Raw genomic sequence first — 22,921 nt, 5'->3', positions numbered from 1 at the left:
AAAGACAAGTTTTTACAGTTCACAATCTCAGGGATGACAATGGAATCAAAGATTTTGCAACATACCGGTTTGTTTGTTTGTTTCCCATTCATGGAATCATTGAACTATCCTGACCCTGAGTCTGGCAATGAGGCTAATAAGTGAAAAAGCCTGAAGAGGGAGCAGATCCAGCTGTCCCTTTGCAAGGCATAGCCCCTGGTTATCCTGTCCTGACAGAAGCCACTTATAAATGCACAACTGTCTTTCAGATTCCACAAGACTCCTGTCCCCACAATCCCACTGTTCTTCCCTGTCTGCTTCAGCTTCCAAGATCCAACTCAGCATACGCCATTTTTGTTTCCATTCTGAGCAGCGTCTAAAGACGCAAGATCTGACCCCACCCCCCTAGATGAGAGATGTGTCCCAAGCCTTCCATTTCTTCAAATCCCAAAGTCATGTCTCCCTATTTACCGCCAGCAACAGAAAAGTCTGTACCGTAGGCTACAGACACAGTGCTGACCGCATGTTGTGCAGATACATGCAGCAAAGGAGATGCTCTTGGGCTGCCTTGTGGCCCAGAGTGTATCCATGAGCACAGGACAAAGTTAGGCAAATCTCTCTATGGAGACATTACCCAATTCATTGTAGCACTCCAGAGGGGCCGGGTATTGCTCCTTATTCATCTTGCTCAAGTTGGCCGAGTGCTGAAAAAGGTCCATCAGGATGGGCACGGAGAAGTCATTGTCACAGAAACTGACCTTGGTGAGCTGGCAGCACTGGCTGAGAGCAGGAATGAGGACAGGGAGATGAGGGTCCGTCATCCTACAACTCTTCAAGTCCAGGGACTGCAAAGTGCCTGCCACCTTCTTTAGGAAAACTCCGAGAGGTACAACATCCAAATCCAGTAAGACCACACCACGCATGTCCAGATGTCTTAGCTGAAAGAGCTTCTGACACTGTGAGAGGTCATCCAAGTCTGACTGTGAGATTTGGTGGTCAGTGATGGAGAGGGTCTCCAAGGGTATCATCAGGCACCTAGGGACAGACAAGGCTGTTAGTTGTAGCAAATGCTGTTGGCGAGTGTGGGGTGGGATTTACCCAGAGGTGGAAGGAACCAGGTGCCCTACGGGTCAGTTTGATGATCAAGGACGTTATCTGAGACGCTTCCTTTGGAATCTGCTCAGTCGAGTCAAGCCCACAACTCATCTTTCTGCCTCACTCTCAAGCAGAAAACCAGCTCACCCCCTAAGCCCAGAAAGCACACAGGAGAAGTTCCAACCCATGAGGTCCTGAGAGGATCTAGGGACATTTCCTGTGGGCTCAATGAACTCTGGGTTCCATCACAGCCTCTGCACAGTCACTCTTGCTGTCATTTACTCCCCCACACCACGCCCATCGTCCCAAGCACTCAGCTCTGCTGGGGCTCAAAACATTTCACTCATGGGAAGTTTGGGGCAGGCTGAGGCTGTTCTTACAGATCTGAGCACAGAGCTCCCCTCCACACTGGTGAGTCCTCCGGACTCCTAATTGTGCTCTTCCCTTCCTGTTCCCTTTCCATTTTTTTTTGGTTGGGCATGATTCCAAGAATCACAACGCATCCTTAGCACATCTGACTTACCCTCCATCGCACCTAAGCCCTTCCCTATTCATGGGTGGGCATTTGAGACCGTGACTCACTACACATGGAAACAGGAGTAAGTTTATAGTCGCCTGGGTTCTACATGTTAGTTCCCAGTGACTGGCAGACACCATGCACCACTAATCCTTAAAGTAAAAGGGAGAGGTTTGCTCTGGTTGCTGACCCAGCTCCCCATCCTTGCTTACCCGAGGACCTGATTCATGTGGCCTCTGAGGAAGACGATGCCACACAGGGAGAGGTGCTGCAGATAGTTTAGTTTGGAGAACCGAGAGATGAACTTCCTGACACACGTCTCTTTTCTCTCTGATGCCCTGTTGGCAATCTTGAGGACATTCCTGCAGATGGGCGCCAGGAAGAGTTTGCGAAGATTGCTCATTTGGCCTAAGTAGGGAGCAAGCTGTGCCAACCTTAACGCATTCCACTCTGTGCTCAGTTCGAATTCCTCGATGTGCTCTGGACAGAAAACACTCAAGAGCTCAACGATCCCACTGGCAGGCAGAGCCCAGATCTTCATCTTCCTACAGCAGACGTGTATGGAGCCCTTTCTCCGCTGGGCCCACTTGAAGAAGCATGCTTGTTTTTCACCCAGGAGCTGAGGCAAAGGTCTGCCGCCACCTTCAGATGCCTCCTCTGCGCATGTCGGCCATTACACTCACTCATGGGATCTGTGGAATCTGCAGCCCACCCAGGTCCTAAGCCTCTCTTCAGGAAGTGGCTCCCCTTGCTTCTCCAAAGCACGGAGGGAATCCGGAGCTTGGAGAGCGCAGAGAGCAGCCACAGAGAAGAGACAGCCGAAAAGCCAGGAGCTAAACTTAAACTTTATAGTGCGTTCTAAGCCTTACGCATTTGGTGTAGAAAGGGGGAGCCTATGCCGAGGCAAAAGCCAAAAGATCAAAAGGGACCGAAAAGGCAGGACAAAAAGGAACGGCTTTTCATCCTCCCCAGAGCTCTGATGCAGTGCACAGGACAGCCCTCCGCTCATCGGCCTGCCCTGGGCTCTCGAGACCGAAGCTTCCTCTCTCTCTCTGACTATCGTGGCATGGAGGAGGACGGTGTAGAGCAGTGGTTCTCAGCCTTCCTAACACTGCGACCCTTTAATACCGTGCCTCATGTTGTGCTGACCCCCAACCCTAACATTATTTTATTGATTCTTCATAACTGTAGTTTTGCTATTGCTATGGATCATACTGTAAGTACCTGATATTCAGGATATCTGAAATGAAACCCCAAAGGGGTTGAACCCACAGATTGAGAACTTCTGGTCTAGAGACACACTGACCTTCAGCTATCGGGGTGGGGGTGGGGGGTTGAAACAGTGGGTTCCATTCAACTGTCATTTCTCCAGGAAGTGTAAGCAGAGAGAGGGCAAAGGTTGGTGTTTGGTGACAGAAAGAATAACTTTGCTTTGGCAAAGAGATGTCAGGTCACCTTGCAGGACACACCAGAACACTGGCAGTGATGGTCACACATGGTCTCCTTAGATGTGCATACAGTCTGTTCCCCATCCCGGGGTGGGCATGATGGACCAGTCTGTTTTCTGCCAGCCACCGTTTGTCTCTTTTATTAGCCATTGAGACTCAAGGCAATGCTCTTCTTGTCAGGGTCAGAGCCTGAGACCTGGCAGCCACAAGAACTCAGGGTCAAATTGGAAAAAAACAATGTCTTCATGGGGAGCCAGCCCAGCTCTTCCTAACACCAGCCCAGTGAAATCAGTTCACCTTGGAAGCTATTTGCACGAGCAAGACTGAGGGACTTTCCTGTGAAACAGGGATGCGTGCGTTAGGTCCTCAGGTCGCACACCAGCATCTCAAGCTCCGGTCAGTCACCTAAGGACTGCGCGCATTACTTTTCTCACTGTGACAAAATTCCTGGCAAAAGTTACCTAAGGGTTTATTTGTCTGATAACCCACGGGGAGTCTGTCACTGTGGGGAAGGCATGGCAGCGGGGTGGAGAGGCAGCTGGGCACATCGCATTGTCCACTGTGAGGAGGCATCATGCTGAAGCTCTTGTTCAGCGAAGCCTCCTCCTTGTCATGCAGTTCAGGGCAGGCGCAGGGAATGGTGTAGCCCACATGAGGGTGAGCCTAACTCACTACTGCCTAATCTAGACAGCCCCTCAGGCATGTCCAGACCGTTGTCTCCCTGGAGAGTTTAGATCCTGCCTGTATAAACCATCCCAAGGGCCAGCTAGCCTCCTAAGCTAACAGCAAGACTGAAAAGCATCCTTCCAGCTAAATAAAGTACAACCTAACAAGCAGCTGCACTGCATTAGGTACCCAGCGCAGCAGTGAGAGAATTAACAAGAGTCAGGAATGAAGGGCTTTATTGACCCTCATGGCAGGGAAGACGGTGTTTTTCTTACCTCCACCTGTAGACCCCCTACATATGAAAAGAGACATAATAGATAACAACAAAACAAACAAACAAAAAATCAAAGAGCATCCTGGGAGCCAGGATCTGTATACACTGACCACTGTTTGCTGCAACGTGAGGTTCTCTCATTAGGGCTGAGAATTCCTGTTGTCTATAGATGTATCCACACAGACACATAAAGACTATTCGGCGCTACATCAATTTAGCTAAAATTTATTTATTTGTAATGTGTTTCTCATGCTCTTCTATATTAAAATAATTGGTTTTGGTGATTGTTTCTCCGACCCTTTTCTTTTTCTTGGCACAAATATATAGTATGTATGTACGTGGATGTGTTTTTTGAAAATATTCAATAGGATCGCAACTGTACATGTTCAAAGTGTTTTTTCCTGCCAAACTGTCATGAACAATTTCCAAGCCAGTAAATACGGTTCAATACTTCTTAAAGCTGGATGGCAAGAACATCACATGATTAAAAATTGTTTCCCGTGTTATGGAATCTTTAGTGCCAAGCGCTGGCTCCTTCTTGCACAATTCCAGTGGAAGGAGTTGTACTCTATACAAGTTTGTAAGTGTTTTTATTGACAGGCTGTCTAGCAGTGCACTAGAATCCTATCAAAGCAGGGAACTTGGGTCCAGAGGGCAAGACACTTATCCGAGGCCAGATTCAAGCCGTAGCTGATGCTGATGGTCATAAACTACCCAGGACTCTACGTCAGCTGCTGTTCTGCAGTTCAGTCAGTTACCAAGGAGGAGAGGACTTTTCCCACGTTAGTGTGATTGATACATTGTCTCAGAACAGCGTTCCAAGCCAGGCAGTAATTGCCACTCACTCTGATTCTGTCACTCTCCTCAGAAATATGGTTCTTAAATGTCAGGGACAGTTTTCTTGGCAGAGTGAACATTTTCAATATTTCTGCAGAATAGAATTGAGCTCCTGGGACTTCAGGGTCTTCCTTTTCTCCCCCTCTTCATTTTTAACTCACTCCTCCGTACTCTGCGAAGACGTTGTTTGAGTGCTCCACCAGCCCAGCCTGTGACGTGGGAGTGCAACAGCACCAAACAGTAAAGTGAGGAAGTAAATGCTCGGCCATAAAAACGAGGCTGAATAAACAGCAGGGCTACCAGAAGCACACATCAGGTCCACGTGGGGGTCCACGTAGTCTGTGGTATTGAGCTGGACTTGATGGACGTGTAGATATTCATCTAGTGAGGAAAGCTTTATAGTCACAGAGAGCTGTGTGTGGAAGGGCTCAGTGTCCTGCAAACGATGGACGTGGTCAGAAGGAAGTCTTTACCCTGAGGTTGTCGGAAGCTGTGATGGGAAGTGAGGACCAGGTCACAGAAGGCCAACCCTCGGTCACACGTGAGGTTCCTGTGCCTGTTGAGTTACTGGGATAATCCGGATGAGAACGACGGCCTCCACTATGGTACAGAGCCGTGGTGTGTTAGAGAGATACAAAGGTTGGAGCAACGCCAGCTGAACCTTATCCAGGGTCCTAGCTCTGTTGAGCCTCAAGCTAACTAGGAGACAGCTGACAACCGGGAGATGGGGAAGTTGGTGGTTCTCCAATTTCTTCCCAGATTCAAGAGTTCCTGAGATTCAAATGTCAGTGACCCAGGGGCAAGCAAAGATTGTTAAGTGTCCTGCTAATGTTTGTGGGTCTAGATTTCCATATAGGATAGTATGAGAGCAATCAAAACTTTAAAACTATTTTTTTTTTTTTAGAGGAAGGAGGTTACAGGGTAGGGGTGGGGAGCAGACATAGAAGAACTGGGAAATGAATGTGATCAGGGTGCATGGTGTGAAATTCCCAAAGAGTCAATAAAATATTGTGTTTAAAAAAACATACGAACCACAAATCTAAGGAGATTAAAATAGAATTCAAGGGGCTGAAGAGATGGCTCAGTGGTTAGGGCGTCTTGCTGCTCTGCAGAGGGTGCGAGCCCCATTCCCAGCACCAGGGCAGCTCACAATCACCTGTAACTCTAGCTCTCTCTCTCTCTCTCTCTCTCTCTCTCTCTCTCTCTCTCTCTCTCTCTCTCACACACACACACACACACACACACACACATCTTAGTAAAATAAAATGCAAAGTAACTTGTATTCAGTGAAAAGGCGCCCATATTAAATCATGGGATTGGGCAGATATTAATCCCCTAAACTACCTCGTGATCTCCCAGTCTCACACCCAGTGCCATTTGCTTTAACATTCCTATCTGGGCTACTTCCCATCCAAAATAATATAAATACTTGCACATGCTTTCCATCTGCACTGTTTTCCTCCAGCCACGCTGCCAATCAACCCTCAGAGTAAATTCCTCCTGGCCCATGTGGCTCTTCTTTACAGTAAGCCATGGTTAGTGTACACTAACTCCACCCCCCTCTCCTCGCCCATCTCTCCTCTCCCATGATCCTTCTGTCCTCTCAGCCCTGGAACCTTCACCATGCCTACTTCACTTCTGCCCTGCCCAGGTGTAGGCACTTTATTGGTCTGACAGGAATTATTTGGAGGCAACATTTGGGGTATGTAATAGTCTGCTCTTAAACAGTGAGAATCTGGGGGGGAGGGGGTGGCAGAACCGCAACCAATTAGCATCTGAATACATGGTAGCTCTAGATTAACCCCCACATCTAGCTAACTGACATGTCTTCCCTTCCTGTTGCTGTGATAAACTACCCTGGAAAAGCATCTTAAAAGAGGAAGGGTTTACTATGGTTTCTTAGTTCACGTTTGAGGTGTCAGTCAATCATCATGGAGAAATCACAGCAGAAGGAGCTTGAGACAGCCAGTCACATTTCCTCCATGGTCAGGATCCCAGCCTAGGGAATGGCGCCACCCATGATGGGTGAGTCTTCTCACCTCAGTTATCCTAGTCAAAATCACTCCCTCAGGGGCACCCAAGAGGCTCATCCTAGGTGACTCTAGAGCACACCAAGTTGACAGCTGAGACTAACCACCACACAAATTACAAAGAAATTCCGAGTGAACAATCTCTAATGGGGTGGGGCATGGGCCCGCTGGCCCACGTAAACAAAGATAAATGTTATGTGAGAATATTTCCCTATTTATGAAATCATCAGTTGCAAGCAAAATGTACTTGGAAAACTTTTCAGTAGGAGGAGAGCTGGTGACTCATGAGGACTGACTAAAATTGTCAGTGTGAGGACCACACGCAGCTTGCACTGCCACCATCAAGGTTTGAAGCAAGCAATATCAAGACGTGAGATGCTAGAAATTTTGACCTTCACTCCTGGATGCAGTTGCACTCAACGTCCCACACACAAGCATTTGATTAACTGGTCCTGGGCCCTTGTGTCACTTGGACAAGGGGATGTTGAATACATTTTGGGGGGCTTCTATGTTCTATGGCAGGAAGAATGCTGCACATGGGACCCCAGATGGAGCACAGTTAGGAGGACTCCTTACCCAACTAATCCTACACAGAAACAACAAAGACTTCACAGCTCAAATGGACAACCACTGGGGCTGGAGAGACGGACCACTGGCTGCTCTTCCAGAGAACCTGGGTTTGATTTCCAGCATCTACACGGCTCCTCACAACCATCTGTTACTCCAGTTCCAGGGCATGTGATGCCCTTGTATGGCATCCACAGGCACCAGGCATGTACTTGGTGCACAGACACACATGCAGACAAAACAACACACATACAAAAATAAAATAAATTTGAAAACCATTGTTTATCCAATACCAAATGGTCATCCCTGAAAGCAGACATACGAATAACATTATAGAGATTGAGCAGGTTATGGTTAGGTTAATTGCACATATACATATGTGTGTGTAACAACAGTTGGTGAACAAGTGGCTATGATTCTGAAAGGCAGCTAGAGGAGGAGGAGGTTCGTGGGACGGTTTGGAATAAGGAAAGGGAAAGGAAAGTTGATGTAACTATATTATAATCTCAAAAACAAATCCCAACCGTTTATCATGCTCTGAATACACCCCCCACACACACACTCCCGTGTGGTTCTGCTGAATTCTGCACATCTTGGCTGGGGTCTCCCTTACGGTTGCCTGGCTACTGACTAACTTTGGGTGGCCTTGGTTGGGGTCACTGCCTGTGCTCTATTTGGAGCTCATTCTAGTCTGACTCTCTGGCACGGTTACAGTGGCACCCCAGGTGTGTGATACCCAGACTTGAAACGGGCTTATTGTTCTGTGCCTAATTAGGCTCTGATCCTGATGGATATGAAGTCACAATCAGCTGACCTCTCGAGCCTCGACTTTAAAAGTCACTACTGCACGAATAACCTCAGTTCCCTACCTCTCCTGTACCAACGTCTGTTTCACACTCTGCAAGATGGACAAAGTCTCTTACCCACCCTGTTACCTGGTCATTGGACTTATTTCCTATTCTTTTGTCAAAATTATAGTGTGATCTGAAGTGTCTTCAAAGGTAGGATGGCTTTTTATTAATTAGCATCAAAATACATCAGGCCATCCCCCCAACATGACCCTGTGAAGGGGAGTAGGACTTCAGCCCTTTCTGTCTCTCTGCTTGCTGACTACCATTAAGTAAGCAGCTCTTCCTGCCAAGTGGTTCCATCTTGATATACTGTAGCATCAGAGGCCCAAAACTACAGAATCAGGTAACTGTGGATGGGAGTCCTGAGCCAACATAAATCTGTCCTGTGTATGATCTCAAGCAGATTCTTCCCAGCATCCTTTGTCTAAAATATGCATGTTGGGAATCCTGCACATGGCCTCTTGCTCTCATAGCCGTAAGGAGAAGGTAGCTTGTGTTGAGATCTGTCTTCTGATGGCCCAGAGCCACAGTGACCTACACCCTAAAGAGAAAGGTACAGTTACTGTGAACTGGGAAACACCAGGGTAGGGTGGGTAAAAGGAGTGTGACTGTTCTTATAAATGGTTTTCTGAAGTACCGAACAATGCAGCTAGGAAACACCGAAGAGCCAAAAGAAGAAAAAGAGCTGAAATAAAAATGCTGTGAGGGCCAGGCAATAGTCATGGAGTGAAATACTTGGCCCTAAAGGGGATGGTTCCATCAAATCCCTCCCCTCAGAGATTAGGGAGCGCTGCTGAAGAGAAGGCAGAAAGTGTAAGAGCCAGAGGGGCTGGAGGACACCAGAGAAACAAGGCCTTCTAAGCATAACAGGGCTGGTGCAGCGATGAACGCAAAGAGACTGAGACGCCACACACACAGCCTGCATGGCTCTGCAGCAGATGGAGTCCTAGAGCTGAAAGGAGAAGTGCCATCCATAATCCAGAAGCTATCTCCAACTGATAACCACTCGGGAGAAAATTTAGTTTTCTTCAAGAGAGTAGATGCCAACACAAAATGAGGTCTGTGGCATATTTGGCGGTTTCTTGTTTCATAATATTCTGTCAGGGCTTTTTCTCCCCCCTTTAAAAATTTTTATCCTTTTTTTCTTCTTTTTTTTTTTTAACTTTATTGTTTCTCTTTTTTCACCCTACAAGTCCTTTGAGTATATATTATGGCTTCCAGTTTTGTGTTTTCACGGGACTCCCCAGTGTGAGAGCAAGAGGGTCTCTGCTTTCAAATCTTGTGTCTTTTCTTGGGCTCCTTTTTCTCTGTTTCTCTTGTCATATTCAGATGTATTTGTTTCTGTTTTGCCATATTTTATACTTTATTATTATCCCATAGAAGCCTGTTTGTTTTCTACTGAGTGACAGAAAAGGGGAGTGTGTGAATCCGAATGGTTGGGGGGTTCAGGAGGGACTAGGAGAAGTAAAGGGAGAAGAAATATAATATATATCAAAAGGGGGTGGGGTGAGGGGCCTATTTTCAACAAAAGGAAAACTGCTGTGAATTCTGGGCAGGCTGAACAATCTCGAAGACATGGTAGTATATTGTAGCTCCTTTTCCACGTTCAGAAGGGGTACCCTCACTGCAGACCGCCCCCCCCCCACCCTCCAGTTCTCTAGTTGGGATATATATATTCACAAACATGTAGTTCCATGTAGTCAAACGACTGCAAGTGATCACAGCTCAACTTTTGTTGATGTTGTTGCTAACGAATGTCCATCTGTTGTGTGTGGGGGGGGGGCGGCTTGCAGGGTGGGGGAAGCTTCCCAGTTCAAACAACAACACAACACAGTCCAACTGCCCCAGTGACCACACAGCTTTGCTGTGTGTGTGCTTGCTGCCACCTGCTGGCCACCATGCAGAACTCAGTCACAGGATGCCTTCCCAACCCTTGGCCTCCTATGCTAGTACTTGTGCACGTGTGTGAACACACACACACACACACACACACACACACAGAGAGAGAGAGAGAGAGAGAGAGAGAGAGAGAGAGAGAGAGAGAGAGAGAGAGAGAGAGGTAAAGATGACTACTCATAGCAACCTGTATCTTTAGAGATAGAAAGAGCATAATGGGTTAGCAGCTATGTTGTATGGCGTTGAGAAGACCTTGCAGACCAAAGTTATCTTCCTTTACAAAAAAAAAAAAAAGTAAGATCAAATGCTCTTCTTATTGGATCTCAGTTGGTCAGCTGCCTACATGAAGAAGCTCTGAAAATTCTCATACCAGAAATCTTAGGAAAGGGCAACGGGATGTACTTGTAGAATTTCATGTCATGTCTATGACCCACTATAAGACCAAGTGAATATGTGGCACATCATTGAGAGCTGGTGCATCTTAGGTCAGGGTCAGGGCAAAGTTCGGAAAACAAGAGTGTGAACACAACACCTTGAATGCTTTCGCATGTCCCCAGTCTGGATGTTGTATGTTGTGCTGGCACAAGCTAAAGTCATCTGAAAGGACGGAACCTCAACCTCAATGGAGAAAATGCCTCCATAAGATCTGGCTGTAAAGTATTTTCTTAATTAGTGATTGATGGGAGAGGGTCCAGCCCATTGTGGGTGGTGCCATCCCTGGGCTGGTGGTCCTGGGTCCTTTAAGAAAGCAGACTGCGCAAGCCATGAGGAGCAAGCTAGAAAGCAGCACTCCTCTGTGGCCCCTGCATCCGCTCCTGCCTCCGCTCCTGCCTCCGGGATCCTGCCCTGCGTGGGTCTCTGTCCTGACTTCCTCCAATGATGAACAGTGATGTAGGGGTGTAAGGCAAATAAACCCTTTCCTCACCAAGTTTCTTTGGTCGTGTGTTTGGTTGGTTGGTTGGTTGGTTGGGTTTTTCGATGGCCATGTGTTGCATCACAGCAATGGAAACCCTAACTAAGACATATATGTACACTGGCGAAACAACCATGTGTTACTACATCCGCAGTACAGAGGCCACATGGGTCCAGGAAGTAAGGAGTAAGAACAGAAGTGGTCCGACTTTAGCATCGTTCTTTGTGAGTCTAGTTTGGTCCTGCAAACACTGATTAGAAGAAGGCAGAGCCGGCTGTCCTCTGAGAGCTCACCTTCTCGCTGTATGGGTTTTCTTTTTCTTTGTTTGTTTTGTTTTGGGTTTTTTTGTTTTGTTTATTTGTTTGGGGTTTTGTTTTCTCGAGACAGGGTTTCTCTGTGTAGCCTTGGCTGTCCTGAACTCACTTTGGAGACCAGGCTGGCCTCGAACTCACAGCGATCCACCTGCTGACAGCTATATGAAATCTCAGAAATGCTGGCGTAGGTACAGTATGATTTAAGGAGAAGGAGGGGGGACAGGAGGAGGTTGGGGGGCTCTCTGAGGTGCATCGGCTCACTATTTTGGTCAAGCTAGGCTTGCCAGAATCTCTTTTTGGTCTGTCACCTCCCTGTTGAGATGAGGAGGGGGTGGTGAGTAAACAGTCTTTTATGTCTTTCAAGGAAACTTCAGATGTGATTTTAAAAAAAAAAAAAAGACTAACCCAAAATTTCCAGTTCTGTGCCTTTCAAATGGGAAATTACCCTTGTATGGGTGAGATAGGAGGATGGTTAGGGCTAAGTATTGAGGCCAGAGTCTAAAAGATGACCCCAAAAGAGATAAAAGACTAAAACTAAGGCAGGGCAAAAGCCATGGGAAAAAGCCCAGTCTCCCATCTGCAGTTTTGTAAGATAGAGCTTTAAATGTATAAACCAGTAGAGGGCGCCTGGAAACCACCAGGAAAAAGATTACATCTGACTGCTAGAGGGCACCTGGAAACCACCAGGAAAAATATTATGTCTGACTGCTAGAGGGCACCTGGAAACCACCAGGGGAAAAAAAGAGCATGTCTGACCGCTTTTGGAAAATAATCTGAATATTGAACTGCAGTGTGGATGCTCCCCAGGGGCATGCCCTGGGGACAAAGGTCAGAAAAGTAAGATGGTTCTCAGTTTCACAGAGTCAACACAGGTGACCTGTGACTGCCAGCTGAGCTGGGTGAAAACACGATGAGATCGCCAAGCCTTCCTTTGCAGGGCACCAGCCCTCCTCCTCATCACAGCTGTGCACATCTGCATGCTGGCTCCTAAGATCCCTTGGGGCCTTTGCAGAGTGTCTCCAGGAGTCCCATGCCACAGTGACTCGTCTCTCAGAGTCTCTGCTGCTAAAGGAGAGTCACGTGACTTCAAGTCTCCCAATCAGAAACACCGGAGGGGCAATTTCAGAAAGAACAGGAACGAGTTGGTGACTGAAGCTCCTCTTAGAGACACCTGCAGCATAACCGTCAAGTCTAATGACGGAGGAATTGGAGAGACCACGAAAGACCAACAGCAAGTCACCAACTCTCCTTGTACAGTAACTTACAGGTCCAGGTTCTGTTTATAATATAGAAAATAAAGGGAAAGTAGTTACAAGAAAAGGCAAAGTTAGCTTAGGAACGTCTACGAACACCTGTCTGCCTCCTTCCCTCCTTCCCTCTTTCTTTCTTTCTTTCTTTTCTTTTCTTTTAGTTGTTCCTAACAGGGTTTCTCTGTGTAGCCTTGGCTGTCCTAGACTCGCTTTGTAGACCAGGCTGGCCTCGAACTCACAGCGAGTGACCTGCCTCTGCCTCCCAAATGCTAGGATTAAAGGCGTGCGCCACCACATCCAGTTTGGCCAATAGAATTGAATTACAAGCTGGTAGAGAGTTGAGCAGCTTGGACTTTTCAAAGTCTTTCAGCCAAGCTCTGGTTCTCAAGCGTTAGGATAGCAGGTAGCCGGACAATACTCACCAGGAAGACCGAGCGAGCTGCAAGATGGTCACTTGGACAAAAGTAAAGGACATAAAGGTACCAGCTGATAAGATTTAAGATAAAATAAAATCGTCAATAAATGGGGGTGTGAAGACACAGTCTTAATAGAAAGTGAAGGCTACAAAGATCAGGAGGGTGAGTAAGACAGCTGGGCCACTTGGGAGGGCAATGCCCAAGGCATTAACCACAGATCAAATAGAATCAACAGAAACTAAAGATGGTAACTAACATGTGCCAGCCGGTCTGATGTATTCGGGAGCAATTAATATGCACGTAGACTGAAAATGCTTACAACACCATGGGGAAGAGACTGAACAGTGGCTTTGAAGCAGAGTTAATGGTTTGCCTTTGGAACCAGATCTTGGGTTCGAATCCCGGGACCTCTTCTTTGTCATCTACAGAAGTACCTCGGATTAAGTAGTTGAGATGCGAGCCTTATTCCTTACATGCTATCACTGACGTCAGATACAATAAAGTGAGTTTCAAGTCCTGGGTGACCCTACTCCACCCTGTGATGTCTTTATTGGTCATTTAGACTGATGCAAACACAGGCATGAGTCAGCTCGTGACAATCTACACTGTTGCCACACCACACACTTGGGTCCACACAGTGGAAACCCTCTGGTTTCCAGTTGACGTAAGAGTCAGCATTTATAATAGTCAAGATAAGGGCGTCTGTGCCATGGGGAAGTGAGTGTTTCCCTAATGCACCTAGCTTCCTGCTGAGCAAGGTAAGAGTAACTTCCGCCTGACTGCAGCTAGGGGTGTAGCTTTTTGCTATTTGAAAATGATACTTAACCCTTGTTACCTGGTTAGGTAGTTACAACCAGAGAGAAGCTGAAAAGGCACTTGAATTGGATACAGAGCTATTTCAAAACGATCTGAAAATGAACAGATTCATAGGCGGCGAGAATAGGAAAGTGACCTAACCTGTGACTCCCATTTTTATCTCTGTGACAATAACTACCTTATATGATTGTTCTAGTGAAAATACTGATGCATATATCAAAGTTCAGATTAAGAGCACACAAGAGTAACATCTATTGTCTATTGTTTTTTCTTTCCACACACATGTACTTTTTACCATTAGGCGTGACCCTGATCTGCCCCCACCCCCTTCTCTCTCTGAAACAGGGTTTCTGTGTTAGCCTTGGCTGTCTTGGACTCACTTTGTAGACCAGGCTGACCTCAAGCTCACAACAATCTGCCTGCCTCTGCCTCCCAAGTGCTGAGATTAAAGGCGTGTGCCACCACTGCCCAGACTTTTGAAACATTTTTACATCCTCAGATCTTACAAATACTTGGAGTTAAGAAACAGCCTAGTGAGCCTCGCGGTGGTGTCACGTGCCTTTAACCCCAGCACTTGGGATAAACAGACTAGCACACAAGCAGTAAAACCATTTCTGTAAAATGGTAGTCCATTCATTGTATTTTTTTTTTCAACCTGTGCCCTGTAGCTTGTGGTTGTGATTTTTAGTTATCTATAGAAGAATCCACTCACACAAGTTTTCCACATTCTTAGATAAAGCAAAATAGCAATTGGATCATTACGTCACCAGCTAAGAAGCTGACAGCCGAGAGAGCAGGTTGTATTTCTTTTTTTTCTAAGCATTGAGCTGAGTCAGACTCCATGTGTTGGTGCTTTGTCTACTTCTCAGCTTATGTATCAAGACTGGCTATTTCCACAGACAACAGTGCTCACACATGAGTCAGTGTAGAGTTGTCTTCCTCAGCAGGCCACATGTGGGCAGCCAATCTTTTAGATCATCTCTTTCTCTGAAGTGATATTTGTGTGCCTCAAGAAGTGATGATTGGCATCTGTAGATTAATCTTAAATAAGAATTTTTTTTCCACTTGAGTGGTGGCTCAAAACTTAGCTTGAGTGAAACACTGAAAATATATCTTAAAAGTTGAAGGAATTATAGGTTTATGAGATTTGAACCTGTCCCCACCTCCAAAAAATCTACAAAATATCTAAGAGTTCTACCTATCAAAAATAGTAACTTCTGAATAAGGCTGAATTTACTAAGGATTTGGCCATCAGGACTAGACACAAGATTGCAGTGGGTCAACATCCAAGCTGTTGGCTCATATTTATGACTGCCCATGGCAGCAAGCCCTCCTCCCATTTAAAGTGTCTCCATGGGCTGGAGAGATGGCTTGGCAGTTAAGAGCACTGTCTGCTTTTCCAGAGGTCCTGAGTTCAACTTCCAGCATCCACAAGGTGGCTCACAACCATCTGCACTGGTATCTGATGCCCTCTTCTGGCCTGCAGGTGTACATGCAGATAGAGCACTCATATACATAAAGGTAAATAAATACATTTTTTGAAAGTGTCTCTGGGGCTGGAGAGATGGCTCAGAGATCAATTCCCAGCAACCACATGGTGGCTCACAACCATCTATAATATGATCTGATGCATTTTTCTGGCCTGAAAATGTACATGCAGGCAGCATTGTATACGTAATAATAAACAAATAAATCTTTTTTAAAAGATTTATAAAAGTGTCTCAGTTTATCTTTGGGTCTCAGTCATGTCTAACTGGCCAAGAGTCCCCGAGAAAGCTGCCTCAGCAGAGACATGAACCTAAGTTTAGTACTTCTGACTTTTATAAGTGTGACAAGGGGTCTGTGTTCTGTCCAACTCACCTACAGAGAACCAAGTTGTGGCTCTTCACTAGCACCTTGCTTCTCTATGACCTCAATTACTGTGAGCTTGCTTGGTCCTAGCACTGGTGTTTTTCCTGTTCTTCACGCTCCCCACAGCTCTGAAGCAGTCCACAGGACAGACGCTCAGCTCCTCTGCCTGCCCTGGGCTCTCAAGACTGGAAGCCTCCTCTCTGTGATTAGGAGAACCACTTGTCTTTGTCAAACAGATTTCACATGTTTCGGATAACTTGCCAGACACCTTGTATGACACACTAAAACACGGGCAGGGAAGAATCACACACAGACCAGGAGGCCTCAGTTGTACATAGCTTTTGCCCTTTATTTTATATTTAAAGCTAAACTTCATTTGGGTATCACAAAGATAGACTGGGAAGGAAAAAGGTGTGTCCCTCATCCCAATGTCGCCCAAGACCACGCCTCCAGCCAGAGAAGTGTGTCCGTGGGCCTGCGGTCATGGAATCCACTGATCTTGCCGTGTTCCCCACTGTCGAAAAGCAGCTGGCCTCATCGAAAGATAGAATGCCCTTCTGAAGACACAGTAGCAGTGTGAACTAGGCGGCAGAAGCCTGGAGGACCAGGACAGTGTTCTCCAGAAGGTCAGGATCACTACCACGGGTCCCTGAATCACCATCACCCATAGCAACCCACCAGGAAAATATTTGCTTCTTGTTCCCAGAGCCTTAAGTTCCGTTGGTCTAGAAGTTTTGATCCCAGAGTTTCTGCCAGGATCCACAACAAATACTCCATTGACCTGGAAACCAGGACTTCCTGGCCACTTTGGGCTTCTAAAACCAAAAACAAGAACAAAACAACAGCAGCAACAACAACAACAACAAAATCCAGCCAGGAGGCAAAGGCAAGTGGATTTCTATGAGTTCGAGGCCAGCCTGGTCTACAAAGTGACTCCAAGATAGCCAAGGCTACACAGAGAGACCCTGTCTCAAAGGAGGAAAAAAAAAAGAAAGGAAGAAGACTGATAGGAAGGGTGACTCTCCATTACCATGGAGAAACTGGATTGCTTCTCACAACGGAAGTAAGGAAGATCATGTGCTTCGAATTAAACTCAGGACCTCTAGAAGAACAGCCTTTGCTCTTAACCTCTGAGCCATCTCTCCAGCTCCCTTGTGCATCCTTAACACTTTCAGGTTTATTACGTAAATGGATATTTAGAAATGGAGACACAGGGGTTGAGGTAGTTAACCTGCAAGGTGCTGTATGGTAACTCAGTCACCCCATCTGGATAATGAGCATGTCCGTCCCATAGTGTGTTCTTAAGGAGCCTGCCAATTTCTGGGCGCAGATTTTCCCATAAGGCCGAGGAAGTGCTATAACGCTCGCATGCGCTCCAGGTTACCCCACCTGTTGATCCAGCAGGAACTTCCTCACTATCCAATCCACCTAAGGCTCTGGTTCCTGGTTCTCCCTCTACGTGGGCACTTCTGTCCAGATGCATTGAACAGGTTAAATAGGCGCACGACTCTTGGCTAGCGAGTCTCTTGCCATAGACTCTCTTGGATGAGCCGCCAAGGACCGCACAGCCTAAGACCAAATAAATACATCTCTGTTACCTTCATGTGAAAGATGTCAGCCGACAACTTATATAATTAGTATTTCTAGTCAGACATTTGCTTTGTTTTGCTTTGTTTTGTTTTGTTTTGTTTTGTTCAAGACAGGGTTTCTCTGTGTTAGCCTTGGCTGTCCTGGACACACTTTGTAGACCACACTGGCCTCAAACTCACAGCGATCACCTGCCTCTGCCTCCCCAGTGCCAGGATTAAAGGCATGTGCCACCATGCCCGACACCAGACATTTGCTTTCTAAAATAAAAAAACAATGAACTCTAGAGGGAAGTTTAAAAGTGCTTGGAGGGAGGGAGGGAGGAATGGGAGGATACAAGGGATGGGATAACAATTTAGATGTAATATGAATAAATTAATAAAACATATATTTAAATAAATAAATAAATAAATAAATGTGCTCAGAGTTCACTCTTCAGACATCACAGAGGACATGACCTTCCCTCAGGATAATTTGCTTTCCTCCCATGGCATCAGGCTGGTCTCTGAAGGGCAAAGGCATTGTTAACGGTCAGACACGTTCTACCATCATCCTAGCCTTTAACAAATGGCTTTACGATTCCAGGTGCCCAGTGGAAACCCAGCTACAACCTGGTCCAGAATGGAGGATAAAAGTTGCTGAGCTTGCTTTCAACATAGGATCTCTAAGCCTGTTTCGTATGCAAGTTTGAAGTTAAACAGAAGTAGAAAAAGCCAGGAGCTTCTCCAAGAGCCAAGCCCTCTCAGAAGCGCAGTTTCTAGGGACTTTCCTCTATCTGCACTCCCAGGAGAGGAGTGCACACTTAAAAGACTGACTCCAGGGAGCTGCCGTGAGCTCCTCCTACAGGGTATTTTCCACAGCCTCTGGGACTAGTTTCCCTTCTTTTGCGGCCCTTAACCTTTAACCCTTGCTTGCTCAGGTTCCCCTGCCTCTTCGTTTTACTTCTGCAAGTAAGCTGGTCAAAGCTATCCTCGAAGCCGACCAAGCTTGGTTCCATCCCATTCACTCCTCCTAACTAGCAAAACAGAGGAGCATCTCAAAGTTACAACTACAGCCAGGACCACCCAGACCAGCCCACGCCCACCAGCGGCGACAATCGGGCCCACAGGACTCCTTCGGACACCCGGACACCCGAAGCACCCCCTTCTTATCCTGTTCAGACCCATCAAAAAGCTCCCCAGCTCCGAGCTGCCAGGGTGAAACCAGGACTCCAGAAGGGGGGCGGGGGGGGGCGGGGCTTGCCCTACAGGTTCATGGTCTCAACAGACATGGCTGTCTCTTCACATGCGCGCAGCATGGTAAAGTCTGCTGAGGTCTTAGAGATGTATTTTAAGGGAATAATTCAGTCCCTTTAAAAGGTTGTGGGTGGCGATGGCCGGCAGCGGCAGCACATGCCTTTAATCCCAGCACTAGGGAGGCAGAGGCAGGTGGGTGTATCTCTGAGCTCCAGGCCAGCCTGGTCTACAGAGTGAGCTCCAGGACAGCCCAGGCGACACAACGAAACCAGGTCTCAAAGAAACAACAAACCAACAAAAACAAAAACAACAAATGGTTGTTGAATGAAATTCCCTGCTATGCAAGTCGTTTAGTGTGCCCTAAGGATTTCAGAAGAAGGTTCTATATATTAGCCAAATCCTGATGTTGAGAGTTAATTGTCCTTAAACCCCAGACAGTGCTGAAGGACATTGTCATTCACCGGTGGGTCACTCATCCACTGATGGACTCAAAGGTATTATTGATTCTCATGGTTCAGCAAGGAAGGAACCTAATGAGACTTGGGTCTTGCCTGCTTCCGAGACAGTATGAAGGAAGTCTGAGAGCTTCTAAGACGGCAGTCTGAGCATCCCCAGCACACACAGGATGCTGAAAAGCTGGGTCCTGAGAGTTCATGTGAAGGTGAAAAGCACCTGGTTGACATTAAGACGCTATGCCTCCAAACCAACGAAAAGAAATAATGGAGCCGGGCATGATGGTGGACACCTGGGAGGCAGAGGCAGGCGGATTGCTGTGAGTTCAAGGCCAGCCTGGTCTACACAGGAAGTTCAGGACAGACAAGGCTACACAAAGAAACCCTGTCTCAAAAAACACAAAAACAAAACAAACAAGAAAGAAAGAAAGAATGAATGAATGAATGAATCCAGGGAGCTATCAAGAAGGCTCGGTGAATAAGAGCACTCCTTGCTATGTAAAGGACCAAGGTTCAATTCCCAGCACCTATGTGGTAGCTCATAACTGCCTATAACTCCACTTCAAGGGGATCTACTTCTGGCTTCTGTGGGTACAAGGTATGCACACTTGGTTCACAGACACATATGCAAGAAAAAAAAAACCCACCCATACACATAAAATAAGAATTAAGTTTAAGGGCTAACAAGATGGCTCAGTGATTAAGAGCACTGTCTGTTCTTCCAAAGGTCCTGAGTTCAATTCCTAGCAACCACATGGTGTCTCACAACCATCTATAATGAGACCTCATGCCCTCTTCTGCCATGTAAGCATGATACTGTATGAATAAATTAATTAAATCTTTTTTTAAAATTAAGTTTAAAATGTCTTTTAAAAGGAAGAATCTAGTTAACAAAGAGAATGCGTACCAGGGGACTTTCAAAACAATATATGTATGTACCTCCTCCTTAAGGAGGTAAAATTTAATTCCCAGCCCTCTCAGTATGCACAGGTCTTAGTGAGTCACAACAAAACATAATAAAAGAAGGAAGAACCACCTTACAGTGAAGAAACCCAGCAAACACAGTAGCCAAATGACTCAGGTCAGCATCACCAGTGACAGCTCTGTTGTTATGTTCTCCCTGACAGGGCATAGCAAGAAGAACGCTTCACCCTATAGTAGGCTTCCTATCCTACCAGGAGAATCACCAGACAGAACCAAAGAGAGGGACCGGATACAAGTTCCTAAACAGTTCCCTTTAGTGAAGGCCATTGAAACTTGGGTGTGGCAGCATGCCCCGAGATCCCAGCTCTGGGGAAGCTTAGCGAGGAAGAAGACAGCAAGTTCAAAGCCAGACTAAGTTACATAGTGAGACCCTGCATCAAAAAAAGAAGTAATTGAGGTCACGAAAAATGAAGAAAGGTAGAGTAAACGAAATACGGCAAAGAGACTGTGCTAGCTAGTTTTTTTTTTTTAAAGATTTATTTATTTTTATGGATACAGCGCTCTATTTGCATGTACACCTGCAGGCCAGAAGAGGACATTAGATTAATTATATAGATGGTTGTGAGCCACCATTTGGTTGCTGGGACTTGAACTCAGGACCTGTGGAAGAGCAGTCAGTGCTCTTAACCTATGAGCCATCCCTCCAGCCCTGTGCTGGCTAGTTTTATGTCAAGCTGACACAAGCCTCAGAGGAAGAAGGAAGCCTCAATTGAGAAAATGTCTCTGTAAGATTGGGCTGTAGGCAAGCCTGTAGGACATTTTCTTAATTAAAGATCCATCAAGAAGGGCCCAGTCCATTGTGAGTGAGGCTACTGATCCGCAGATAGTCCTGGATTCTATAAGAAAGCAGGCTGAATGCCAGGAGTGGTGGTGCATGCCTTTAATCCCAGCACTCGGGAGGCAGAGGCAGGCGGATTGCTGTGAGTTCAAGGCCAGCCTGGTCTACAAAATGAGTCCAGGACAGCCACTGCTACACAGAGAAACCCTGTCTCAAAAAACAAAAAACAACAACAACAAAAAAAAAAAACAAGCAAACAAACAAAAGATGACAGTCTAGTTCTTAGTATGGAACAAGCATAGATGTCTCGAGTTTATAAATGATCCTGGTGGGGTCAGATGCCAACATTATGGTTAACTGGTAAAGGAGGTATGGACTTGTCACTATTCCTGGAACCTTTCTGTGACTCAAAAATTATCCCAAGTTATAAACATTCATTTCAAACATTAAAATTAAAAGACCCCTGTCCCCTGCAGGCACAAGAGTGGCACATACGCACATGTACATACATACAGGCAAAACACTCATAAAATAAAATGAATACAGAAAACCAAATACACGATAAAGGCTGCATGAAGTTTAAGCCTTTAATAAACCTCATGTGTTTAGCGGACTGCCTTACATGACACCTCCTCGTTAGGCAGTGATGGCTCACAGCTTTAATCCCAGCACTTGGGAGGCAGAGGCAGTCAGATCTCTAAGCTGAAAGCCAATCTGGTCTACAGGAGTTCCAGGACGGCCAAGGGTACTGAGAGGAACCTTGTCTCAGGAGGGAAAAGGAAAAAACAAAACAAAACAAAACAAAACAAAACAAAAACAAAAACAAAAAACAAAAAACACCACACCACCTCCTGCAAGTGTCCCGGGTTTCCATACTTAGAATCAATTAGAGCAAAAGTTCAAAAAGCTGCAAGTTGAGCTGGGTAAATCTCAGCCTGGAGGACAGAGGCAGGAAGCCAGCTGGCGCTCAGCCCAGCACCAGCAAGCCTAAGCCTGGGTGCTGGTGGATCTGGTCTGTTCTCGAGACGCCACTGGTGCTTTCTGGAAATTCTCTGGTCCCAGGCCCTCACTTTCATCTTGAATTTCCACCTGGTCCCAGCCCCTCACTTTCATCCTTAGTTTCCACCTGCCTGTACTCAAAGGGGATCTTCTTTAGAAGCCGGGTGGCATCCTCAGGACTGGCAAAGAAGAAAAAAGAAAAAAGAAATGCTGGAGAGGGAGGCATGCATTCCAAACAATGTCAGCGACACACTTTAAAATCACCCACTTACAGGAGAGACACTGTAAGCAGTGGTTAAGAGTATGAGATTTGTAATGGGAAAGAAAAAAAAACCTGGCTTTAATTCTGGCTTTTCTTAGCTTCTGGCCGTGTGCCCTCAGGCAGGTTTACCTGTCTAAGCTTCATTTTCATCATCTATAAAATGGGGATTAAAAACAGGGTTTACTCACAGGACTGTGGCGGGGCTGTGGTTGTGGGACAGCTCACAGAACAAACAGAGCTCTTATTATTACCCAGGTCTAGGTGCCGTACACATCCTGACGCAATGCAAACAAATCGGAGGCACAGGGGGATGAGTAACTAACTAGCTCAGGGCAACAGATCCTAAACCCAAGCAGGCTGGTTCTAGGTTTCTCACTCTTGGCAGAATGCATGGCGTTGTGATTTCTGTTATCGGGAAAGAAAAGGAAAACGAAAGAGGGGAAAGGATTCCCAAAGGTTAAACAAGAGGGCTAAAGGTCAGCTCTCCCAAGAGTTCTAAGTGGATAATACTTTAGAAATGAGCCTGGAACAACACCAGATTCTTGCGTGGCTGCCAGGAGCGACCGCATTTGCCTCTGCAGACCAAGTGGCAGTGAGAACAGTACACCTGAAAATCACGTAACAACTCCACATAAGGAAGAGAAACCCACTCCCATCTCACTTAGCTCAGGATTTTCTCAGTCCCCTTCCTAGATAGAAAGCTCAAAGACCAGATAGGCTGGCTCTGAACAACACACTGGACAAGCCCTCCTGTAGAGGAGCCAGCTAGCATTCCACAGTTAGTCATCACTCTCCAAGGCCAAAGGTCAGGGCACTAGAAGCCTGAGGCAATGTTCTCGAAGGTTCCGCAGCCTCCCAGCCTAAGCAGGTGGTTTATAAAAGATACGAACTTGGCTTGGGTTCC

General features: G+C 46.4%; 1 protein-coding gene across 1 annotated transcript; it reads right to left on the bottom strand.

Moving 5' to 3' along the window:
* Positions 1–407: 407 nt before the first annotated feature.
* On the bottom strand, positions 408–1,844 carry LOC311584379 (preferentially expressed antigen in melanoma-like protein 7). The gene is made up of 2 exons (XM_084758631.1): positions 1,804–1,844; positions 408–1,014 (listed from the first exon to the last, which is right to left on the bottom strand). Exons 1-2 carry the CDS (start codon positions 1,818–1,820, stop codon positions 585–587), a joined length of 447 nt encoding a protein of 148 aa, XP_084614757.1. The 5' UTR covers positions 1,821–1,844; the 3' UTR covers positions 408–584.
* Between the last annotated feature and the right edge of the window lie 21,077 nt (positions 1,845–22,921).

Source organism: Acomys minous (genome assembly GCF_964271855.1).
Source record: "Acomys minous genome assembly, chromosome: 15".
In the NCBI taxonomy this organism is placed as follows: domain Eukaryota; kingdom Metazoa; phylum Chordata; class Mammalia; order Rodentia; family Muridae; genus Acomys; species Acomys minous.
This window is presented reverse-complemented; position numbering and strand designations above follow the sequence as displayed.